This window comes from Barbus barbus, assembly GCF_936440315.1.
Source record: "Barbus barbus genome assembly, chromosome: 45".
Taxonomy (NCBI): domain Eukaryota; kingdom Metazoa; phylum Chordata; class Actinopteri; order Cypriniformes; family Cyprinidae; genus Barbus; species Barbus barbus.
The window spans coordinates 18597815-18617899 of record NC_136723.1 but is presented as its reverse complement, the minus strand read 5'-3'; the positions used below and the strand labels follow the sequence as shown (position 1 = coordinate 18617899).

The 20085-nt window shown below is 37.4% G+C and overlaps 1 protein-coding gene across 1 annotated transcript; it reads right to left on the bottom strand.

Moving 5' to 3' along the window:
- Positions 1 to 317: 317 nt before the first annotated feature.
- On the bottom strand, positions 318 to 19546 carry vezf1a (vascular endothelial zinc finger 1a). Its single transcript, XM_079407923.1, has 6 exons — positions 19457 to 19546; positions 9407 to 10170; positions 5901 to 5970; positions 5534 to 5699; positions 3703 to 3738; positions 318 to 3463 (listed from the first exon to the last, which is right to left on the bottom strand). Exons 1-6 carry the CDS (start codon positions 19490 to 19492, stop codon positions 3099 to 3101), a joined length of 1437 nt encoding a protein of 478 aa, XP_079264049.1. The 5' UTR covers positions 19493 to 19546; the 3' UTR covers positions 318 to 3098.
- Positions 19547 to 20085: the final 539 nt, after the last annotated feature.

Below are 20085 nucleotides of genomic sequence, written 5' to 3'. Positions count from 1 at the left end.
TGAGATTGCATTGATAAAGAGGCAAATTAAAAAATTTAGCATACTTAGAAATAGAATAGAAATTTCAGTGCCTAGAAATTATTTTAATACTATCACTTCTTGATTTTCCATGATTGCAGAGAACCTGTCAAACAAAGGTACATCTGTGTGAAGAGAGCAAGAAAGTTAGAAAAGATTAATGTAAACAAGAGTTACCAGTTTTGTCGTCATGCATGTAGATGGAGCTTTTCCAAATTTATGCAATGAATTTTGGCATTGTTGAGAATAAATGCTGGTGGATCTCAAATGCTTGTTTTACAGATTTTTTTTATTTATTTAGACAACCCAAATAAAAGGCACATAAACATTGCGCATGTTTACATAATTATTTCTGACAAACTTACATTAAAAAAAAATGTAGGAATGTTTTTCTTTCTGCTAATCAGAAAGCCTAGTCTTCATATATACAAAATTACCATTGTTAATGTACTAATACAAAAGTTTTATAAAAGGTTATTTTGCTTCTCTTTGCTCACATTGTCTATCTGTACTCTAAGATCTTCTGAACTAAACACTTCTGTACAAACATATACATTCAACCGCTTTCACAGGGGATCCAAAAATCATCCAGTTCATCAACTGAATCAAAACAAACAACATTAGACTCAATTCGAAAATGTTCACTTCATTGGATTTCATAATTGGTTTCAATTTGGCAAATAAGAGAGGCAATTGTAATGCATCTACCATGAAATGCATAAACGTGCATTCTCATTCTTCCACAAACTAAACTATGGAAACATGCTTTTGTTTGTTCTAGTGTGACGGGAGAATCAAATGCCTCACACACGCACACAAACACACACGGATCAGGGATTCATTGTGTCTGATCAGGAAAAAGCATCCCCTTCCTGAGACTCAGTGCTGGGGTGGACGGCATCCATTCAGACACTCCTGATCGTCACATCACAGGCAGTGGAGGGAAAACTACCCACAAAAAATTGCATACAAGTCAAATAATTAGTGCTTTCACTACAGCAGTCTCTTCTCTCTGGCATCTGCTCCATCCACAGAAAGCATGTAGAGGAAGTTGCAGATATAATGTACCTAAATTCTCTTACATTGGTGGCAGATCTGTGTAGTGAGTGACATAGTTCACTTTTCCTACTTATACTCATTTTGTGTTTTATTAACACAAAATGATTACAACTTTTCAGTCCACACAGACCAGCACACAGTGTAGAAATTTCCAGAGCCAGTCTGTAAACATTCTCCATTAATTCAGACTGAAGACGTGCTTTTATGTTAAATGGTGCTTCTGGGCTTTAGCTACAGGAAAATACTATCATCTACAGAGTCCAAACTACTGGAGCCAAATAAAATGAGCAGGATGGTGCTGCTGTTGAAATAACACATAAAACAACCATAAAACAAAACATAAAAAAAAGCTAAAACATAAAAAAAAGAAAGAAAGAAAATCTAACAAAACAGAAAACTTACAAAAACATGCAAAAACAAACAAAAGAAAATAAATAAAAAATAAAATATTAAAACAAACAAAAACAAAAGAAAGAAAGAAAGAAAATCTAACACAAAACAGAAAACTTACAAAAACATGCAATAACAAAAAAACAAAAAAAAAACAAAAAAAAAAACACTAAAACAAAGCAAAACAAAAAAATAAAATCAAAGTGAAATATATTTACAAACAAACATGAATAATTCCAAGGCATTTTCCTGGAGTTATTCATGCTCATTTCCTATTCTCAGCCCATTTCCTTTGTAGAACATGTTTTTAGAACAGGGATCTTACAAACATCATATAAAAAATACAAAAAACAAGGTTATAAAATACTTTTAACAGGCAAAAGTCCAAATTAAAACTGTAAAGGGCGTCAGCGCGGTACTCCAACCAATAGATGGCCCTGTTATATATGAGCTGGTTACCTACAGCTCATAAACCCAAATGACACACTTGGCCCTTATGGTCCTCCTCCGAGTCCACACTTTGGTGAAGAAATGCTGCAGACTGTGGGGTAGTAGTCTGCTGTGAAGTCCGCACCATTGTACAAAGGGGGTGCTCTTGAGCACCTTTCTCAAAAATAAAATGACAAATTGGATACTCTACGTCAGGGGTAGGCAACTTCGGTCCTGGAGGGCCGGTGTCCTGCAGAGTTTAGCTCCAACCCTAATCAAACACACCTGCCTGTAACTTCCTAGTGATCTTGAGGACATTGATTAGCTTCTTCAGGTGTGTTTGATTAGGGTTGGAGCTAAACTCTGAAGCACACCGGCCCTCCAGTACCGAAGTTGCCTATCACTGTTCTACGTCTTCATGGACTTTGTAGATCCGCACAAACAAAGACCATGGGATAGTAGCGACTACATCAAGTGCACCATTTGGGACACATATTGATATTCATATTTAGATAATACTGCTTCTTTAGACTAGGGATATGCTTTCAGTGCAAGACTCTCTTTTCTTCCTCCAAACGCTTTCTTCTGTATGCAAAAAAATAATGCCACAGCTAATAATGGCCACGTAAACAATAAGAGAACGAAGCTGCCCTTCCCTCATAAAAACTGAAAAGTAGTAAACAGTGTCATGACGAACACCATTAATTACAAAAAAGTTCTCTACGGTACCTCTTCAGAGTCGCCACACAAAAAAAACGCACGTACACACTCACACCCCTGCGCAAAAATCTAAATAATGCAAAAGATATTTGAAAAATCCTCCCTCCCTATGGAAGCAACAGTCCAAACGAATTTCCTTAAATACTGATTAGCAGGTTACACTTCAACATCATTGAAGAACCCACCGGCACTCTGCTTATTAAAAAAAAAAGTGTTCGAAATGCACATCAATTATTGCATTTGTCCTTAAAAACGTCCGCCGTCGGGGTTTGAAGTGCTCAGAGGAGCTTGCGAAATGTCCCGCTACAGAGCTGCTCACCAGCTGCGCAAAACGCAAACATACTTGAAGGCCAGAGAGAGTTGGAAATCCGTGCAAATCTTCTGCTAGTGTTGCAATGTAGCCACACGATGGGTTTATTCGCGCCACTCAGACGTCAGAAGAACAGCAGTCAGGGCAAAAATGCTGGTCAGCGCCCCCGGTTCTACCAGTGAGAAGATGGCAAGACTTGGGACAGGAAGGGCATAGTGTCCATAGGTCTCATGGCAATGTTGAGTGGGGCGGCGATGTTCATGGACATGGGCATGGGCGTGGTGATGGCCACCGGATGGGCGATGTTCATGGGCGCTGTGGCTGGGATGTTGACGGATGCGATGTTCACGGGGCCGGTGATGGTAACCTGGTGCTGCAGACTGATGGGAGACGTGATATTGACCGTGTTGGTAGAGATGTTCATCTGGGCTGCTATTGTAACGGGGTTGCTGGTGTTGCCGCGGTTCATTGCAGTGGTGATTGGGGCTGTGGCTGAGACCGGTGTAGTGGAGGCAGAGTTGCAGACTTCATTGTTGTCTGTAGAGCATGGAGAAAGAGACAGGAGAAGCGTTAAAACTTGTGTTGGGGATTTGTGTGTATTCTGTTCCCGAACTCTCTGGGCGTCTAGACTGGCGTGGCAAATGACCTAGAACAGTAGATATATGTGAGCATTTGTATTTGAACTTCCTGTTATCAACAGCAGAGACAGAAGAGAGCAAACTGTTAATGTGTGTGTACATCTGCTTTTCCACCTTTTTGTTTCATTTAATTTTTACCTTTTCGGAGCCCTGAGTGGTTCCACTGCCAATCTCCTATTTGGAAACAGACAGAGGGTTATGATGGGCAGGCAGCTGCCTGCAGTGATGCATTATGGGGCTTTTAGCAATGCAGGGCTGCAGCATTTTTGCACAGTGTGAATTCAGACATGACTATTGGGTTAAAATCTGAGAAATTTAAATTTAATGTGAATGTTTCAGGTTCAATACAGTTAATGCTCCATCGACAGCATGTAGACGTTAGCACAGAAAAAAAATCTCATTCATCAGTTTGCAAAAACGAGCAACAATAAGCAAAAATTCTTTCTATTATGAGGGCATTACTGTTAAAAATTATTTGAATTCTGATGTGCTAAACATTATGATAGTATATAACCATACAATAATATAATATAATGAATATAGAATAATTCAATTTGCATCCATTTAATCTGTTTTTAACTGTGGCAAGAAAAAAATAATTAAAAAATAATAAATATATAAGGATATAATAAATTAATATACATACAATTTCTGTCACATTATATGATATTATTATACTATATTATAAAAAATACTTTAATATACTTTTAATATAATAGAATTACAAAATAATATTTTGTGGTAATCAACAGCATGGTCACAGATTCTGTCGATAAAGAGAGAATTTGTCTTGAAACCAGAACATTCAGAGATTTTAGCTATTAAATATACAATTCTACCAAATTCTAACACTCTACAAAAAAAAATAGATTCACAATCGTCAACAACAGCAACAAAAATTTTTGCTAATCATGATCAAGAAATTAATTTAAAAATAAATAAATAAACTACATGACAGAGACAGATTATGGGATGGGGATCAGTGGGCTAATTCATGAAAAAAATCCATAAGAACACGTAATGGCACCTATCACTAAATAGCAGAACATCTCTGAAACAAACTGAGACCTCAGGCATGAATTTGAGCAAACTCTACCCATTAAATTCTAATTAAAGTAAATGACAGAACAAATTTGCAGAGTGCTGCTGACCTCTTTTCAATCCTTGCAGTAGACCTGGCACTTGACCTACTCCTGACCCTGTCGTACACATCCTTAGAAAGGATCCGGTTCAGTCAGAGCAGTTTCTGCCTAAAGCAAAGCACTGGTCTTCTCCACTGACATGCTTGACTAACTTAAGATCTGAACAAACAAGTCAAATACCATGACTAATGAAACGTGATGGACTGCACAACCAAACAGCTCTCAAGAATCACGGCGAAACAATCCCAACCATAAATGATGCCAATGGCACAGGAGTCTGAATGAAAAAGAACCTTGGAAGCCATGTTCAAGTATCATTCTGAACAGAAATGCCCCCAAAAATTGCTTCAAATGGCCCTCATGTCTACTTTACAGAGATTTCACTCCCAAGAATCTTTGTGCTTCTTCAGATACCCATATGTCCAAACCAAGTGAAGTTTTCAGAATAACTTGTGATGTCATGAAAACACTGAATTAAATCATGTAGATGTTAAAATATGTTCTGAAAAGCTGTAGTACTTATTAAGACCACAACAGAGTATAATTTATTGTAGGCAGATTACGTTGTCATTCTGGACGGTTCTCCAAGAGGATTAAAAATCTCCCAACTGTGCTTGCAAAGTCACTTCTCAAACTAGTGGACTTAAGTGTATAGGAGAGTTTGGGAGCTATAGGGACAGCAAAGATCTCAGAGGAAAGGATGAACAGAGTGTTAGTAGAAAGATGTTGGAGCTAGAGCTACATGAGTCACCCAGAGAGGCTGGGAGAGTCGTTGTACAGACTACTGTCTGATTGGCTGATGGGGCAGCCAATCATGTTGTACTTACCTTTGTTACAGGCATTGTTGAAGTTGCTCTGGCCATGTGTTTTTAAGTGGCTGGTGATGTAGGCGGCGCTCAGCATCTTTCCACACACGTTACAAGTGACTTTCCCTTCGTGCCGAATCATATGCGACCGAAGTCTGTCTTTGGTGGCAAAGGCTGATGTACAGGCCTATAATGGACATGCAGAATTACATCATTTACAGCACAAATTCAACCAGTTTTCTTTAAATTATCCAAATTGATGCAAGCTACGTTAAGTCTTCAATATTAACCCTTTACAGGGTTCGAACCTTTAGTTGCCAGCAACTAAAGATGCAAAAAGTTGTGAGGCTCAACTGAATAAATCGGATAAAAGGGTTCCTGTTCTTACCGTTACTTGGCATTTGAAAGGTCTCTCCGAGGAATGAACATGCTTCACATGGCAGCTGAGATGGTCAGGCCTGAAAAGAGAGGGAAGAATTAAAAACATGGCAAGAAGGAAACCAGCATCAAGTCTCTAACAAAGCCACTGGATTTTGGTACCAGCTGCATCTGTGTGCACTTCACAAAAACAAAACCAGCAGGCTCAGGTGCTGTACTTTGCTTCTGAGAGAGTTTTGACAAGTCCGCCTCTGAGCTGCAGATTCATCAGCTGCTGTGAGCTAGGAAGCATGCTTGCAGATGTGGCATACAGTAAATACTGGCCTACACCAGCAACAATTCACTGTTCACAGCTGCTAACAGAACAAACTGATGCTGCTTTCACACTGGAGGTTTTAGTGTGCCCATTTAAGTCTGATTGCCCATATGGTTTGGTTTTAATGTTTAGTAAGAAAACTCGAGATGCACAAAGCTGCATAAAACTGCCTTTTCTTGGTAAGGATACATGAAATATAGCAAAAGTGACAGTAAAAACAATTATAGTGTAAAGATTTCCATTTCAAATAAATGCTGTTCTAATGAACTTTCTAAAAAAAAAAAGTTTCACAGTTTCCACAAAAATAATAAGAAGACATTGATAATAATGATTAACAAATCATATAAGAATGATTTCTGAAGGATCATGTGACACTGAAAATTGGAGTAATGATGCTGAAAATTCAGCTTTACCCTCAAAGGAATAAATTAGATGTAAATAGAAACTGGCTATTTTAAATTGTAATAATATTTCAGAATAGTACACTTTTACAGAATTTTTTATAAAAAAGTAAAAAATAAAACAAAATGAAGGAATTAATATTTCAGCTTCATCGTTTTAATTTAGTTTAACTTGATGTACTAAAATAACTCAAACCGAAATAAACACTAATAATATAGACATTAAAATACATCAACCAATTAAAATTGAAGTAAAAAATAAAACTATACAAATAAAAACTAATTCAAGTCTATAAGTCAAGCAGTATCTACCAGTCAAATAATATAATAGTTTGAAGCAGTATTTATTTTAGTAGCTCAAAGATTCTAAAATAACATTCTAATCAGATTTAAACTACCTCAACTTCCTCTCATATTCATAACGAAAGTATTTTGCAATCTTACTACAATGTGGAACAAAATATCAGTGAAAGCAAATGAACAGGGGCATTTGGAGGAGAATAATTGAACTCAGGTTTGAAAACTGCACTAAATATGAACGTGACACGACCTGCCGGAGGAGACTGGGACATTTTGTTTTCAGGTGGTGTTCTCAGAAACAGCCAGAGCTCTAAAAATAGCTCCTTTTATCTCTGCGCTTTGATTTGTGTCAGTGCGTGATTAATAATCCCAGGATTCATTTCAGGGATAGCTAGGCCTCTCCGATGCTTTTCCAGATATTCAGGGACGTTATAGACGAGCTATAGACGAGACTCCTAAAGCAGCCGTATGTCTGCGGCCCCTGAGTGACTCAAAGGAAACCCCAGCGCTGATCCTCTAAGACAGAACAAACAGGAGGGAAGGAGGGAATAACAGAGGAATAAGAGCACCCCCTCCTCCTCCTGTTCACGCAGACCCTCGGCATGCTGGGCCCTACAAAGGCAGCCAGTCAGATCCATTCACAACAACTATAAATCAGCCAGCAGCAGCCAATAGGAACGAGACAACATTAACATCATCAGAACAGCAGATGGTGGATTCAGCTCGAGCTTTGAACACATATTTCAACAGACATTATTAAACGCACTGACATCATCAGAATCCACAAAAAGCCTCATTTCATGCAGGATGGAAATGACTCACATTCGCCATTAACGTATACATTCTAATATTGTTTACAGTGAAGATAAATAGTTATTTGTACGGATTTATATTAAGAACTGGTTCTTATTCAAAACTAGGGATGGGCATTTTTGGCCATTTCTTATTTCAATCATCGATAGGTTTAAAAAACGATTAATCGAGTAATCGGGGGCGGGGCGTGTGCGGGGCATGGCCGTAATGGAGATAATGAAAATATCTGAAGGCTGTTATGACTATTAATGTTAAAAATCTAAAATGAATTCATACATGTTAACATCCCAAAGCAATCCTATTAGATTAATCAGATGAGTATGTAGCTAACCCAGACATGTCTATATGTTACATCTATACTTTGAACCCCGTGCTGTTGCAAGCTAAACAATCAGAGCTCAGGGTGCCGCCCAAAGTGCTGCTATAACCAATCAGAATTTTTCTTTCCCCCACGATCATCGTTTTCATGATCGATCATCGCTGTCACGGCCGAGTAATCGAGTACTCGATCGCTGATGCACATCCCCATTCAGAACCAACATTAAATCATTAACCAACAGAAAATCAAATCAAATAATTATACCAAGCTACCAAATCTACAGTGCAAAATGAAACCTTAGAGTTACAATGTGACCATTGCAGCCCAATATACAAACAAATTACTCTAATGAGCCAGTTCTTTTCAAATTAATCAGTAAAAAAACTCAAATATCAGTCTCTCAAACCAAAGCAGTTTCTGGTTTGAATCATTTTGAGCTGCTCTGAAACAAAGATTATTTATTTATTTTCATTTCCAACTGTTACTGTACTCAAAACTTGTCATAGTTCAGTTAATTAAGTTTAATTCAGTTTAATTACTGTTTTTAAAAGCTACTGATTTCTTTTTTTTTTAGACAACTTAATAAATGATGTAATAAATGACAATTAATAACACAAATAATAAAAACTAAATACACCACTGTGGTCGGTAAGAGTTTTTATGTTCTGAAAAAAATATCTTGTGTTTATTGTGGCTCCATTTATTATCAAAAACAGAAATAATTGTAATGTTGTGAAAAATTATTACAATTCAACATTTTTCTTTTCAATTTATTTTTAAATGTCATTTATTTCTGTGATGGCATTTTCAGCAGCAATTACTCTTCAGTGTCACATCATCCTTCATAAATCCTTCTAATATGAAACGTTTCTTATTACAATCCATGTTCAAAACAGCATGTGTTGTGTAATATTTCTTTGGAAACAGTAATAATTATTTTTAAAGATTCTTGGATGACTAGAAAGTTCAAAAGAACAGCAATTATTTAAATATACACACACACATATATACACATATATATATATATATATATATATATATATATATATATATATATATATATATATATATATATATATATACACACATACATACATACATACATACATATATATATATATATATATATATATATATGAATAAAAATATTAATTTACTTAATAAAATTTTTTTTAAAACTCACTGACCCCAAACATAGTGTATGTTGTCAAAAAAGGGAAGATGTTCCTCAAAAATACTTTAGGACTCTTTAAAGAACCAGAATTGTTCACTAGAATCTGAACCAGAATCATTAAATTCCTTATAATTCTTAACTTCGAAACCAAACACACTGATTCAATTTAAGCATGTGAAAAAGCTCCACATACCTTGAGAATCCCTTTCCGCACACAGAACAGACGTAGGGTTTGTGGACACCTCCGTCGTGTGAGCGCACGTGGTACGTCATGCGATCTTTCCTCTTAAAACGCTGTTGGCATATTGGACACTCAAACGGTTTTTCATCCGAGTGTGACAGCTTGTGCCGGTTCAGATGGTATACGTCCCGGAAGGCTTTCCCGCACATTTCACAGCCGTGGTTCTTCTTTACAGGCTTGGGTGGCTTTTTGGGGGCACTGTGTTGGGTCATGTTGGTCATGGACGTTGGAGACATGACAGTAGAGGCGGAGGACGTGGAAGTGGTCACTGTGGAAAAGATGCCAGCGACGGTTGAGATGTAGGCAGGGTTGCCCATGGTCTCACGGGGCATGGTGGAGATGAGCGAGACCATGGTGGGTGCCGCTTGCGCCGTTTTTTTGGGTCTGGACACCATTTTGATGCCGGTGTGGCAGGACTCGTGTCGGCGGAGGTGGTAGCTGTCGCGGAAGGCCTTGTTGCAGTAGCCGCAGATGAACGGAGTCTTGCTCTTGTGCTCTTTCTTGACCACGGGCATTGGACCACCTCCTCCGGCATTACCACCCCCTCCTGTCCCGCTGGCTACGTTGTCCTTGAGGAGCTCGGCTGCGCTGACGGGGGGCTTGTGGTCCAGAGGAATGGGCATCACAGGCTTCTGGTCCTGTGGCTCAGAGTTCAGCAGTGGCAGCAGGCTGTTTGGGGCCACCTGGTGCTGGTGGTGAAGGGCTTCATTAGCCTGCTGGAAGGAGAAGACAGAACCAGACAGGAAGGTTAAAAACGGTGATGCGCTGACCAAAAAAAACATACAAACAAATAAAAACAATATTGACCAAAATTATGGCTGATAGAAATGTGCTAGAGAGAGAAATTCTGCACTTAATAATTACAAATAATAAATAATAGAATAAAATACAAAATAATGAGACCGAATGAGACTAATTTTATCAGAATTATATAGAAGTAGTATATCAGAATAAAAAAAACTAAAACAAATAACAATGATACAAAACTAATGAACTAAATAAAATGAAAATAAAAGAAATAATAAAAATGTAATACTAAATAAAACAAATAATGAGATAATAAATAAATGAATTAATTCACCCCCAAAAAAATCATTTTAAAACTGATATCTGTTTAAACTAACACACACACACACACACACACACAGTAGAGTCATGACATATATAAGGATTTTAACATGCTTTAATTGAAATCAGACATCAAAACACTGCATCTTAAAATACAAAAAATGGCCCCTGGCCCCTCCAAGCCTTACAATGGGGGTAAGCGGGTGTTTTTTGTCAATAGTACAGAAGACGTGAAATAAAGTGCGCGCATCCATAATAAAACGTCCTTCACATGGCTCCGGGGGGTGAATAAAGTGAGAAAAAAGTGTTTATTACGTTTGAAATACGGATATTTATCTTACAAAAATGCATGGATTCGCTACCTTTATTCACCTCCCAGAGCCACATGAGGGACGTTTTATTACGGATGCGCCCACTTTATTTCACGTCTTCTGAACTGTTGACAACAAACACCCGCTTATCCCCATTGTAAGGCTTGGAGGGGCCAGGACTATTTTTAATATAACTGATTGGATTCGTTTGAAAGAAGAAAGTCACATACACCTAGGATGCTTCGAGGGTGAGTAAAACACAGGCTAATTTTCATTTTTGGGTGAACTAACCCTTTAATACTTATGTAACCTGGCATAATCTTTAAACTAGAAAAATTACTTTAATATATGTAGTAAATAATAATGATAATAATAATATATATGACCCTGGACAACAAAACCAGTCATAAGGGTACATTTTTTTTTTCAATGAGATTTATACATCATCTAAAAGCTGAATAAATAAGCTTTCCATTTATGTATGGTTTGTTAGGATAGGATATCAGATGATCTTTGGCCGAGATCAGATGGAATCTGAGGGTGCAAAAAAATCTAAATATTGAGAAAATCGCCTTTAAAGTTGTACAAATAAACGCCTTGGCAACACATATTGCTAATCAAAAATTATGTTTGAATATATTTACAGTAGGAAATTTACTAAATATCTTCATGGAACATGTTCTTTACATAATATCCTAATGATTTTTGGCATAATAGAAAAACCGATAATTTTGCCCATACAATGTTGTGTTGGCTATTGCTGCAAATATACCCGTTCTACTTATGACTGGTTTTTGTGGTCCAGGGTCACATATAATAGAATAGAGTTAAATAATAGAATAAATATGCACACACAACCACATTTTCGCTTTTGCACAGATATACTGAATTTTACTTTTATTTTACTTTTCCTCAGGTAAAAAAAACTCTGTTTCAACTCTGGGGGCGCCAGTACGTTTGAACAGAGATGAAAAACTCTGATCTCACTGATGTAGATGATAAAGTCCATCTTGCACAGATTTGCTGTGTGTGTGTGTGTGTGTGTTCTGTGTTCCCATCAGCACTTCCGACAGCCTGCGGGGTGACTAACGATGAGCAGAAGTTCAGGAATGAACACACACGCTCACGTTACATACATACAAACACACACTGGACTCGACAGCTGGCAGGAGGAAGAGGCACTCCATTGAGAAACTTCTCATTAAATCAAATGAGTTAAGTTTCCCCTCTTCAACCAAAGAAATGCATGCTGGGTTAATGACTGGACTCAGAAATCCTGATTCAGAATGATTCACAGTGTTATCAAAAGTGTCATCTGGGCCCCAATGACACAGATTACGCTGCAGTCGTGATAGAGCACATGCTGGCATGAACGCTGGGTACAGGAAAGAGGCTGTGCGTTCTGATTAACTGAACTCAAAAACAACGCCGGGCCGCTGAGGAATCTAAATCGGTCCAGCGTAAACCGATCTGCTGAGATGCTCCCGGTTCTTCATGTGACTGCAAAATTAACTAACACAAGTGAGATGATTCAGCGAGTCAGGAACAAACTCAGTTAAACCGGTGAACAAGATGACAAAGACTTTACAGAGAAAACGAGAGAGTTGTGGCATTTACACTATAGATAGTTGCGTTTGTTGAACAGGGATATGTAAGATGTATATTTAGAATTTGATAAGAAATATATTGGCTTTTATGAGATATTAAACTAGCCTACATTTTGCACGGCTGAAGGTCCAGATCTCTTCTGTATGAAATGCATTCAGTAAGGATGCAATAAATTGATCAGGTGACAGAAAAGACATAATGTTATGAAATATTCTATTTCAAATAAATTATGTTCTTTTGAACTGTGTATTAATCAAAGAATCCTAAAAAAATATTTCATGGTTTTAACAAAAATATTAAGCGGCAAAACTGTTTTCAATATTGATAATTTATCAGAAACGTTTCTGGGGCACTGAATCAACATATTAGAATGATTTATGAACAAAACTGAAGACTGGAGTAATATTGGCTGAAAATTCAGCTTTACTACATTTTATTAAAATAGAAAACAGTTTAATTGTAAAAATATTTCACAATATTACTCTTTTTACTGTACTTTTAATCAACTAAATTAGGGAAATGTTTGGGCCGATCATTTGAAAAAGCCAAATGATATGTTGGTCGATAAATCTAAATTCAAATTTTTATATAATTTTTTAGAGCCTGATTACAAAGTTTCACCATTAAAGCAAACAGAAAAATTTACGATATATCGTGCATCCCTAAATGCAAAAACATAAAAAAAACCAGCCTCAAACTTCTGAATGGTAATGTACAATTGTATATAAATGGATTAGTGGTTGGCCGATATGGGTTTTTTGACAGCCGATGCCGATATCTTGGAAAGCAGGGTGGTTGATGGCCGATATAAAGCAGATATACTTTTAGTTATTTTAATTAATATTTAAGAATTGATTTATTATTTGAAAATGTGTAAAATAAACATACTTCTACTTTAGAAGTATTTTTCACAAATAAATAAATATTTAATAAAAATATAATTAAAAAGGAAGTAAACAACATTCTGGGAGGTTTGTGTGCATTGGGTATCATATATTTTTTAAATACAGCCAAGGTAACACTCATTTTATATACAGCACACAGTGAAAATGACATGAATATGACAGTGGGCAAATGCATAAAGCGCAGCATAATTTGAATTCACGAGTTTAGATTTTGTCAATCGCGCATCTTCAGTGAAGCTGAACTCTCCTCCTGTCAGCATTCAATTCACACGGACCGACCATCACGCAGAGAACACGCGATTATGCAGGATAAAAATTCACACTTCACAAGATCTCAACTAGATTCGACTAAGTCTGCAAGGTTTGTGAAATTAAATGTTTCTTAGTCATTCAAAGATTTGTTTAAATTATATAAATGTGTATTTGCTGAATGCTGACAGCAAACGAGAAAGTATTACAATGTTTGCCTTTCTATTACTAATAATATTAACGTTATAAAACTTTTTTGTATACATTTTAATTACTTTGTTTAACAGTTCTATCTGGTCATTAGATTATATCCGTATTAGACAGAACTGTTAACGACAACAGCAAACAAGAGGGAGAATGTGAGCGCTGTGTGCTCAGGCACTCATACAGATCAAAATAAAAGTCCCTCCTTGAACACACCGGCCAAACAGGAAAATATATCGGTCGATGCCGATATTTGAAAAATGCCTGATATATATCGGTCGGCCACTAAAATGGATAAATGGAAAACATGACTTTCACAAATACAATTGATTTTTAAAGTCTTCATCTGTGTGAGTCAGATGTTCCCACAGCAGTTTAAAAATGTATCATGCAATTTTATGATGTGGTTTTGTGACACAATACTGACATACTGTCCTACTTCAACTCAACAAGTGCATACTTTCCCACTATAAGTGAATTATTTACTTTCAGAGCACAGAAGTATGTGAATTGGGATGCAGCCAACTTGAACACACAGTGAAACCCACCTCGCAGGCCTGGAAACAGAGGTGGATGTTTGTTTGTTTGTTTACTGAGGCTTCTGGGAGGATGGATGCACTCCTTTAGTTCTCCCTTACACACACAGAGCAGCATGAGGGATTTGTTTACACAGCCAGGGGCAAGAGCTTACAGACACTCACTGCTAACCTACATCACAGCCACCTGCCCTGGCAGACACTGATCTCTGAGCCACAACTACAGGAAAAAACAATATACAACAATCACAAACACATCAATTGCCAAACTGGGAGTTTGTGAACGTATGAAAGCTAAATCCAATGCATCTATGAACAGTATCAACGAAGCGGTTCACCAAAATGAATCCGACTTCTCAACTCTACCACAGCCTGAGGCGCTTAAAAGACCCGATAAAGTGCGGCAAACGCCCTGTTCACCCACTATTGATGTTCAATGGAGCATCTAAAACAGGCACAGCCCCCACAAACCACAGAAACAGCCCCAAACCAGCTTGGTTTAAAAAAAAAAAAAAAAAAAACCTTACCCACATGCACACAACTAATGAGCAAAAATCAGATGTAGAGTTTAAACCATGAATGAAGTCAGCGAAAGGTCAAAGGTGGCATTATTAGTGCTCGGCCCCTGAGGGAACAGCTTCCCCTGCCTTGATAAAACAACAAGGCCTGTCAATTCTTAGAGGCAAAGGAAACATAAGGATGGGTTCACTAGATGTCCTACAAGCTAATTGATTAGTGAAGTGGACTAGTTAATATTTTTCAACTTGCTAAAGAGAGTTTTAGCATGTTGACAGTCTCAAAACAACTGCGGATGCTAAAACCTGTTAATTATGGTCTCTCAAATTTCTAAATATATTACAGTAGACCATAATAGTTTGTGCAAAAACTAAAAAAGGTACTTTGATATTTAGCATGCTTATTTGATGAATATTTGGCTTGCAAAGCATTGCACTGCATTATGTATACAGTAATTTATATATACTGCACCTACTGAAAAAATGAGCGTGCCTAAAGTCTTGTAGTAACTGAATGCTAAAACATGGGTCTGCTGGACCTTCCTGACTAGAACTCATGGATCCTTTACACATTTCTCAGGTTCTCAGAAGCAAAATTTGTCAGAATTAGGAAAAGTTCTATGGTGGTGAATAGAAACTACAACACATTTTCTTTTGCATTTCTATTAGCTCCAATAGGAAAATAAATTCTATGTCAAAAATATGACATTACATATGTGGAAAAAATATATGCAGTTGGTCTCTGCAGACGCAGCAAAAAAAGGACACCGCAATTAAGCTGCGTGCTCTCCTGCAATCACAGAGAGGGCAGGGTTAAATACCTGACCTCTCGTATTCAGCATCATCCATCCATCTCGCAGGGCTGACTGCGACGCAGGCAGACACAGGACAAGAAAAATGAACGCTTCTTTCTGCTCCTTATTTCATATGCTCTATTGTGATGGACACAAATCAGATCGGGGATGCCCTCATGGATCCGCAGGGGGTCTTTATGCGGGAGTCTTCTCTGATTTGGTTCCTATATTCATGAGGAGAACTGCATATCTACACACACACACACACCTGCTCACTCACTTCCTATAGCATCCCAGTCATCAGTTTACAGGCTACGTCTGGGGATGCAAGTCTAGACTAGGCCGCTGTGTGTGTGTGTGTGTGTGTATGAGAACTTTGCGAGCGTGTGACGCAGAATGACTATAGCCCTGCTGCGTCTTCACGCCACTCTGACAATTTTGATACAAATCGGCTCTGAAGGCTGAGGTCAGTGTAACGTAAATAACAGAGAAAACGAGTTCAACCAGAGAATAAGGAGTTTTGAAAAGCCAGCGACCGCACAATGGAGATCCGCAATGGGCCCGGGCTGGATGCTGAAACACATGGTAATTCTTTTTCTAGTAAAGCTTTCTTAAATTTGAATTTGAAAAGAAACAGCAAAGAAGAAAAGGTGATTAAACGGGCAAAAAAAAAAAAACTGTATAAAAGGAACAGGGAGCTTGTGGGAAGGTGAACAGCTCATAACACTACACAACCCAGCTGTTTACAACTATTAGACCCTAAAGGACAAATCCCAATGCATAATCTCCCTGCAGTTCACACATTTTCACAGACGCATGAAGCTTGTGTTTCACTGGGACTGGGGTGGGCGGTATGACCACAACCTTACATCATGCTATGAGATATTATATCACGGTAACGCAATACATTCAAATAATTTTTGCTAGAAATTCAACCCCATAATGTTGAATATATTACATAATCATAGCATATTTATGTTTTTGTCCATAAATAATTTATTAATATTTCACGATAAACATAAAAATTCTGTCTATTATTATATCCACAAAAATAGTCAGATACTAATTAGAATGAACTATGATACGATATAAAAACAAAGTATGTATATATTAAAATAATTGCTTATTTTTTCTACATTTCTATCATTTTTAAGATAATCTATTGATGTAAATGATGTAATTTATTGATGTAAAGTGTTTTACCTCAATATATTATTGAACACACATCTTTGAGTGAGTAGAAATATAGAATGAGAAATTAATAGAAACAATAATTGTATTTTTCAAAATTTATTTTCTTTTTTTCAACATTATCTCGACTTAAATATATGTATATACTGGTATTAATATTTGATGGATGCAAATCGCAAGATAAATTTAATAAGAAATTTGGCATCAGTGCAAAAACACATGATGTAAGACACAGCTAAAATTGAGGCTGTACTAGTGTAATACATTGTAAATATAAAAAACATTTTAAGCCACTGTAAAAGAGCTGATATGATGTTAAAACCAAAGCTTTGAAAAAACGTGGTATAAATGGGATAACAGATTGGTGGTGTGTTGACACATTCGTACCGTTTCTTGATATATAGCATCCTACCACCCAACCCAACGCTTTGACCCTGTGACGCTGCATGAAACATTTGAGAAAGTGTCCCAACAAACATTTCCACTCTGGTGAGTCGACTCGACTGAGGCACTGACTGCAAAAACATTCTTAGGTCCCAGACGGTTGGATGTCACCACTTTCATTCATCGTGAAAATTTCATCTTCAGCACAAGTAAATATGAAAGACTAAAGTTGTTATGCACTAAAGGCAAGATACGGATGGGCCCCGGAGATGACTGAGCAGGTCTGAGGCGCTTTCGTCTGTGCTGTGCGTCTAATCAACAAATAAAGGGTGTTTTATGAGTCAATGACTCATGAGTCACAAACCTACCTCAGCTTGATGGATTACGGGAATTCTACATTCTCTAGGCTACACTAGGTCATGATGGGTCACAACAACAGACTAGCTGTCCAATAACTGATTAGTGAGGTCAACTAGTTTATCAAGAAGCCCAACTAAACCAGGTCAACTTTTAAAAAGCACATCACAAAGACACCTGAAGAATATGCCCTGTCGCTAAAGACCCACTGATTCACCTTCAAAGTAAGGTTTACCATCAGAACAGCTTCTGCAGTCTCAACAAGTTCATGACTAAAGCCCAAAGTCACTACTTTCACTATGATGCTCTACCAAAAACACAAGTCACCTGATCAATCAGACCTGCTGTTTTTGCCACAGGTTTCAGCCTGATTCATGCTAATCCAAACATCTTTTCAATTAAAGTTAAAAAAAGTAAAAAACTTTGCAAAACTGTGTGGCGGCATGTGTCACAGTAGATCAAACTTGTCTAATCTCACTTCCCGAGAACTGACTGTGCAGCACTTCAAGGGCAAAAAAGGACCCCAAACATTCATTGCTTAAGGAAATATGATATCTTGTAAATCAATATCAGCTTTAGGTTATAATGTAAAACAAAAGTACGTTTCTAAGGATCTTTTCAGGAGAGTCATATTAGTGAAGTATGGGTCACAATGTACACTATAACACAAGTAATAAACATAAAAACAGACATGCAAAGTAAAGAACAGTTAAGTAAACTCATCCATATGGCTCAAAATGTGATGCAAACACAACGTTTATACTGTAAAACTCTCACTGACATCAAAAGTTCTGTAATCATAAGGCATGATAAATATGGTCTTCAACAATATTAAAATGCAGCTGCAGAAAATCGCACAGAGGAACCAGGTGCAATATAAACCAATGCATTTTGTGAACGCTATAATGAAAAGCAGAAAGTTCAACTAAAGCCAGGAGGATAGAAGTGACTAAGAAAGCAAAATGCAATTTAATCGAACACCTCATAAAGTGAGTTTACATGTGAACAAGTTCTCAGGATCTGAGTCACTACAGCAGCTTATTATACTGTGTCTGAATTGTTCTGTCCCAAAGCTGATAGATAGATAGATACCACCCCTTTTGACTAATGACTAAGCTGTAATAAATAAGTTGTTATAATTTTACAATTTTTATACACGGTCACTCACAAAAATATTTCCACCAAATTGAAAAATGTAAATATTTTTTATTAATTGCATTTTTTAAGAATACACCGACTACAGACATTTTCATACATTGTTTTCGGTAACTTTTACACTCCTGAAAAATCACAAATAAAAAAAAAAACTCAGTTTTTCCAGATTTTTCATGACTATGGGAACATTAGATAGGGGTACTGCTGGAGGTAGAGGTGGAAAAACAAAGAGATTGAGGAACTGATCTAGTGAAGGAGAGAAGATAGAAAGATAGACGGAGATAAAGTGAAATATCTATAAAGGAGTGAATAGGGAGATGAATGAACAGATAGAGGGAGAGGAAAAGATGGATGGAAGTGACAGGATAACAGAGAAATAAAGCGGGATAAATGAAGAACAGACAGGGGGGCAGAAGGAAAGATCTGCAGATAGAGTAACAAACTGATATACACAGGGCTGCATCTATAGAGTCAGATAAGAGGGGTTAAGAGGGATATAGGGTTAGATCTATACAGATAGAGGGGTAAACACAGAGATTGAGTGTTACTACATCTAGAGAGGGAGCGCAGCTGGGCGCCTGGGACTCATCTACTATTGTTTTGCTCCAACTGCGCCTTTTCAAATATCTCTGTGGATAAAGCAAACTGAAGCAGGCAGGCCGGTAGCACGAGTGAGCGGCGTGTGAGTGTGAATGTGCGTGTGTTTAAGAGAGCGAGTTTCTCACCTGGAATAAGAAAGAGCTCCAGCTCTGCTCCATCATCGCGTCTCACTCACAGAAACAAAGCGCTCAACATGGCAGAGCGAGACTTCCGCCACCCCGCGGAACGTACCACTCGCGGGAGGGGGGAATACAACAACAGTCTGAACGATTTAATGAATAAAACTCTATCCGGTTTTACAGTGTGGTACTTTAAAAACACAATTTTACAAATATTGTGGTTCAGTACACTCTGTCTATGCTTCGGGGGTAAATGTCATGAAGTACTGACTATAGTGATTTTCAAAACACCCCTGTTTTTCATCTACATCTTGACAGACTCTCGGGACGCTCCAAAAAACAGGAGTGAAGTTGATGAATAGCGTGGAACTGTCGCGAGACTGACTGCAGGATATATCTGCATTTATACGATTAGACACGCTCTATCTGTATCTGTCTATGTAAAGTCTATTTTATACATTTAAATACAATATTATGCATATTAAGGCTTCATTTATGTGCCTATTAGTGTTGGGGAATTTAGTTAATCTAAAAGACTTGAATCTTTTCACTAAAAAGATTTGTTCAGACTCGTTTATTGATTCATTTAGTGTCTCTGTCTGCAGGTATTGAATGATTCATTGAATTGTTCACTT